Below are 6,809 nucleotides of genomic sequence, written 5' to 3'. Positions count from 1 at the left end.
GTTAGTGGTCAATGTTATTTTTTAAAAATGTACCTTAATCCCCTGAGATTGCAGATACTATTTCTTCTGAATCTCTTTGATTCATTAGATGTGCTGGCCTCCTGATAATTAATCGATATTAATTAATATATGATTAATTACCAGATTTTATAATATATATATATATATATATATATATATATACATACATATATATACATATATGTATGTGTATATATATATATATATATATATATATATGTATGTCCCATTATATAAAACCTGGGTTTAAGGGACGTTAGACAAAAGGTCCTTATCTCCCAAAATACCTGTAATCGCACAAAATATTGGTTTCAAATTTTGGCACAAGGCCAGCAATTTCGGGGGGAGGAGAAAAGTTGATTATGTCCCCTCCAATGCGCAAGTGGTACTTATTTTATCGACCCCGAAAGAAAAAAAAAGCCAAAGTCAACCGTGGTGGCATTTGAACACAGAATGTGAAGACAGACGAAATACCGCTAAGCATTTCGTCCGGCGTGGTAACGATTCTGCCAGCCCCCCGCCCTAATCACGCGAAATATTTCAAACTTCCACGATCTTTGGAACTGAGAGAGAGAGAGAGGAGATAGTACATGGGAGGTAATCGAAGACGTTTACTGGTAGTTAGCAGCATTAGTCATTATCGAATTACTTCCCTTACATCGAATACATGTGGAAGAACACGCTCACAGCGCGGAGCCCTGTCTAATCGATTGACTTGCTAGAAATAGCAGCCACAACTGGCTGAATTCTCACTTGACTGATTTGAAAAGAGAACAACATTGGAAAATATAGGCATGAATATACAAAAGGATGAAATGACAGGATGGTCACAGTTGGATTCGAAATAACCTATAGCTAAACAACAACTCTACTAGTACATGAAAGTGGTCATTGAACCTGCTGAAAATAGAAGCTAAAACTACATTGCAAACACACCCCAGCCGTTTTATTAAAGAATGAAGGACACAGTCTGGGATATTCTATGTCTAGAAGAAAAACGGCAGGGTAGTCACGGCTGTATTGTCTTTAGCCATAAGCCCACTCAGTCAGCACTGACGTGGGGTCAAATAACAACACCAGGTTGAGGTTTCTGCCCTCACCCCCAACCCTTTCTAAATATTTAGAACAAACTAAGAAAGGGACCACAAAAACTGACCCTTAACTATTTCTTCGCATCTCTGCCCCCCCCCCATCCTAATTTTCCCTATAAAATATTTAATTACAATATCTTCTTTTATGCTTTTACTCGTTTCAATCATTAGACTGTGGCCATGCTGGGGCACCACCTTGGAGAATTTTAGTCAAATAACAACTTCAGTACTATGTTTGTTATTTATTTCTTTTGTTTTTGTTTTACCAAAGCCTGGCACTTATTCTATCTGTGTCTTTTGCTGAACTGCTAAGTCACAGGGATGTAAACACACCAACATCAGTTGTCTAGTAGTGGAGGACAAACACAGAAACAAGTATGCACACACACTCCTGTATTTTCTCTTACCCAAAGCCAGGCACATTTTAGCACCCTCTCATACACACATAACATAAACAACATACATACGACAGGCTTCTTTCAGTTTCCATCTATCAAATCCAATCAAAAGGCTTTGGTCAACCTGAGGCTATAATAGAAGACTTCCTGCCCAAGGTGCTACGCAGTGGGACTGAACCCGGAACCATGTGGTTGAGAAGCAACCGTCTTACAACACAGTCGTGCCTGGGTCTACAATATGTTACATAACATTAACAGCCTTGCTTATTACAGAAGATTAACAGCTTTACCATCATCATTTAACATCCACTTTTCCATGCTTGCATGGGTCAGACAAAATTCACTGAAGCAGATTTTTCCAGCTGGATGCCCTTCCTGCCACCAACCCTCACCTGTTTCCACAGAGGATAATATTTCCTCAGGACTGGACATGGTTTTTCTTGGGAGACTTGGATGATGGTAATGCTCTTTTAACCCCTTAGCATTTAAACCAGCCATATCTGGCCAAAATATTCTAATCATTTTATGTTCAAACTGGCCAGATCTGACCTCTCACACCAACCCTACAATGTCATTCTAAAAATCAATACTTACGTTATGAAAATCTCAAAGCTACAAGATTAATTCCTGATTAATTCAAAACAATGTGAATAAAAAGGTATTACTTTTTTGTAGAATAATAATGTGAAAGGGTTAAACCATCACATGATGTCAAGGCGGGGGTACGCACCACAAACAGACACACACACACACATGGGTCAAAAATAAGATGGCCTGATTAAGTGATTCCTTATATAACATATAGCATGGCTTTAGATTTATTATGTAACATTACATAACACTTATGTAATATGAGATAAATGATGTTCGTTCATTGAATCTTACATAAATTTTACTCCTCTGTTCTTTCATTCAAACTATTGTTATTCACTGTACAAGAAATATAACACATCTCTTTTACATACATGCAGGGCCAGCTCAAGGTACTGGCAACTTGGGCAGTCACCCAGGGTGCCATGTAGTAGGGGGCTGCAAGGAGGGCATGACAAAGACAAGGAAATTAACATAACCGTTAGCTTGTACACGCCGAAGTTCAGCTTGCCTGGGGTGCCAGCAACCTTAGGGCCAGCCCCGTATACATGCTTTGGATTTGTGGAGTGCTCCTCCTATTCCTATGAAAATACCATTAAAAAAGACTGCTGAACATGGAGAAGAGATGGGAGGAGGAAAGTCTGCCAAATGTGGACTCAATTGAGGGACAAGCTACCCGAATTGACAGTACCTTGGTAAATAAAGCAATTAAGGATATGAAGAAAGGGAGAGCCCCCGGCCCATCAGGAAAAACTGCTGAGATGCTTAAAATATCTGGTGGAATGGGTTATGGTCTAGGCATTCATATTGTAAATCAGATGGTTCATGAAGGTAGAGGTGATGTCTTAGATAGAAATAATTACAGAGGTATCAAATTGTTGGATCAGGTGATGAAAGTTATAGAGAGGATCAAGTTCAGGTGAGGCCCACATCTGCTGTTGTGGCAAAACAGCAAACATCCTAAGACCACCTGAGATTATTCAGGTGAATGTAGAATTTAAGCTGAATTAATAGTCTTTCTTGTAGATAATTGAATTAGTTTTAATAAGGGTGGGACATTAATTATGTTATAAATAAATTGTTTTTATTTGAGAAATATTCATTTCAAATTTTGGAACAAAGCCTGCAATTTCAGGGCAGTGGATTAGGCAATTACATCAACCCCAGTACACAACTGGTATTTATTTTATCAAAGCCAAAAGGACAAAAGGCGAAGTCAACCTCAACAGAATTTGAACTCAGAACGTGCAAGATAGATGGAATGCCACTAAGCATTTCACCCGGCGTATTAACAATTCTGCCAGCACAGGCCTTAACAACAACAACAATAATAATAATAATAATAATGCCTTCTACTAAGGTAGAAATTTAGGGTACTTAATTTATCAACCCCGAAAAGATGAAAAGCATCTTGGTACTTCATTTATAAAACCTGAAAGGATGAATGGCAAAATCAACCCAAGAAGAAGAATTTAGATACAAGGTCAGAAATTTCAACACACACCCGGTGGTTAGGAGTTAAGGGTTTGGCCGAAAACAGGTGGTGTGCGTATTCTTTACTTCTGTATATTGATCCCGAAGGGATGAAAGACAAAGTTGACTTCGGCAAGATTTGAACACACAACGTAAAGAACCGGAACTAAAAGGCGCGGAAAGAGTAAGAAGTCTGCAAGACACGATTCTTTTTTTTTTTTGTTTTGTTTTCATGCAAATTCCATGTGTTTTATAATGTTGGGTATTAATAAATGAGTGGAGGCGCAATGGCCCAGTGGTTAGGGCAGGAATGTCTGGCCTGGGTCCTAGTCACATTGGTCTTTCACAATGACTAAGTTAGTCTATTTAATGAGTGGATATTATATACTAACTGGGAACAAGTAAAGGGCAATGAAAAAAAGAACAAAAAAAAACTAACACTAAAAATGACGTTAGGAGCGTTGGGCAAGGCATCCAGCCATAGAAACCATGGGACTATTAATGCAGCACGGTCCCGAGCGCTCTAGCTAGTCGTGAGTGGTCGATCCTAGCCCTGACCTTGTCCCTAACCCTAACCCTAACCCGCATGTGCAAATGAATACGTGTTTTGGGTTAGGGTTAGGGACAGGGCTAGGATCGACCACTCACGACTAGCTAGCACGGACGCGCGACTGCGCGTTCGGGACCGTGCTGCTTTAGTAGTACCAGAAACCATGTCCGGTTTCGATTCCCAGACCGGGCGTTGTGAGTGTTTATTGAGCGAAAACACCTAAAACTCCACGAGGCTCCGGCAGGGGATGGTGGCGAACCCTGCTGTACTCTTTCACCACAACTTTCTCTCACTCTTTCTTCCTGTTTCTGTTGTGCCTGTAATTCAAAGGGTCAGCCTTGTCACGCTGAATATCCCCGAGAACTACGTTAAGGGTACACGTGCCTGTGGAGTGCTCGGCCACTTGCACGTTAATTTCACGAGCAGCAGGCTGTTCCGTTGATCGGATCAACTGGAACCCTCGACGTCGTAAGCGACGGAGTGCCAACAACAACATTAATAAATGACGAAAATTACCGGGAGTAGAAAAAAAAAAAAAAAGAAATTCTATTTCATTTGTGTCAGATATTCCAAAAGTCAGATATTCCAGGAAAGAGACAAATAAATTGATTTGTCTGGGACTTTATATTATCGACCCCTGAAAGGATGAAAGACAGAGTTTGGGTCAGCGGGATTTGAACTCAGGACGTAAAGAGACTGAAATTATCGTAAGACATTGAGTTCGATGGTCTAACAATTCTGACAGGAAACAATGATACTAATTAATATCTCTGTCGGTAAGAAACAACATTATTTAACCCCAATTAACGATATTTAATTATTAATATCAATAATTAATTCGAACGGATTCCGGAAATTAATGTGAGAGATTTACAGTGATCTGTTACAAAGGACGAAATAGAAAAGACAGAAAATACTTACTTATGCAGTATTTAGGTTTGTAATACCGTTCTACAACACTGGGGTGTTGCTGCATCTCGTGTAGAAGCGGATGGCCATAACCATTGTCTTCTTCGTTGTTTGCTTCAGGAGTGGGACACGCCATTATTGAAAGGTTAGGGGAGATAATTCTGGATGGCTAACTCTCGGCTTAGTCTCTTATAATTCCATTCACGTCTAGAATGGTTTATAGGAATCTTAAATCTACCTCAGTATTTCACAGCTATTTTATTTTATCAATCCCTGAAGGATGAAAGACAAAGTTAGTCTTAGTCTTCTATTATAATTCCATTTACATTTAAGATGTGTGAATGGATATTAAATTTATCCCAGTATTTCACTGCTGTGATTCCATTCACGTCTAGAATGGTTTATTGGAATATTAAATCTAACCCAGTAGTTCACAGCTGTGGAGGCGTGTGGCTTAGTGGTTAGGGCGTCAGCATCATGATCGTAAGATTGTGGTTTCGATTCCTGGACCGGGCGACGCGTTGTGTTCTTGAGCAAAACTCTTCATTTTACATTGCTCCAGTCCACTCAGCTGGCAAAAATGAGTAACGCTACGATGGACCGGCGTCCCGTCCAGCTGGGGAACATATACACCATTGAAACCGGGAAACTGGGCCCATGAGCCTAGCTAGGCTTTAAAAGGGCGCATTTATTTATTTATTTCACAGCTATTTTATTTTATCAATCCGTTCAGGGATTGATAAAAGTTAGTCCTAGTCTTCTATTATAATTCTATTTACATTTAGGATGTGTGAATGGTTATTAAATTTAATCCCAGTATTTCACTGCTGTAATTCCATTCTCGTCTAGGATGGTTTATAGGAATATTAAATCTGCCTTAGTATTTCATTGCTGCTTTATTTTATCAACCTCTGATGGATGAAAGTCTCTTCTATTCACATTTAGTATGTTTTATACGAATATTAAATCTGCCCCAGTATTTCACAGCTAACTTATTTTATCAAAGAAACACGCAAAGAAAAGTTAGGTTTTTTTTTATTATGCAGCATGAAATTTTGTCAGTGAACGGGTCACGGTTTCAAAGCGACGAAAATCCTTTGACAAATAATTAAATTTAAATGTTGAAATGAATCTAACGGTTTTTGTGTGTTTTTAAAATGGCTTATAAACACCTTCTACGCTGCAATTGTTTTTGTTTCAGTACACGTTCTCACATCAGGTCACTTGCTATGCAAGTACATCCCTGTAATTTTTTATTATAATTCCATTGAAATCCTGAAATGCTTTATAAGATGAGAGACAAAGGTATCCTGGATGGAAATAAATACAAGGGAGTGCTGAAAAGCACAAGTGTCTTGCTATAGAAAAGATACACGAGTACCTAGCATTATATAAGGATGGATGGAAGTAGCTTTAAGATATTAGTGATGGGGTACTGGAGCAAACTCTCAGTGAGCAAGAGATGAGAGGGGCAGATGTCAGAGAAAACCCCTCAAGGTGCAGGAGAGAATAGGGGCAGGTACCACAGAAAACCCTGAGGGAGCAAGAGACGAGAGGGGTAGGTGTCAGAGGAAACTCTCAAGGGGCAGGAGAGAATAGGGGCAGGTACCAGAGCAAACCCTGAAGGTGTTAGCAAGGATAGGAACAGGTGCCAGAACAAGCCGTCAAGGAACAAGAGAAGATACAGGCTGTAGATCAGGAGGTGTTGTGAGGATCCATTTTACTTTGTTTGTCACACATCAATAATCATTATATTTTCAGAGGTGTTGGTCCTCA

General features: G+C 39.5%; 1 protein-coding gene across 1 annotated transcript in view; it reads right to left on the bottom strand.

Annotated features, from left to right (window-relative positions):
• The window catches only part of LOC106883509 (protein Abitram), a 13,927-nt gene extending 8,572 nt beyond the window's left edge, over positions 1-5,355 (bottom strand). Inside the window, exon 1 of the mRNA XM_014934539.2 lies at positions 5,046-5,355. Within this exon, the coding sequence (XP_014790025.1) occupies positions 5,046-5,169 (124 nt within the window). The 5' untranslated portion in view covers positions 5,170-5,355. The remainder of the gene's footprint in view (positions 1-5,045) is intronic.
• Between the last annotated feature and the right edge of the window lie 1,454 nt (positions 5,356-6,809).

This window comes from Octopus bimaculoides, chromosome 27 (assembly GCF_001194135.2).
Source record: "Octopus bimaculoides isolate UCB-OBI-ISO-001 chromosome 27, ASM119413v2, whole genome shotgun sequence".
In the NCBI taxonomy this organism is placed as follows: Eukaryota; Metazoa; Mollusca; class Cephalopoda; order Octopoda; family Octopodidae; genus Octopus; species Octopus bimaculoides.
Note: the sequence above shows the minus strand (reverse complement) of the source record. Positions and strands in the feature narration are given on the sequence as shown.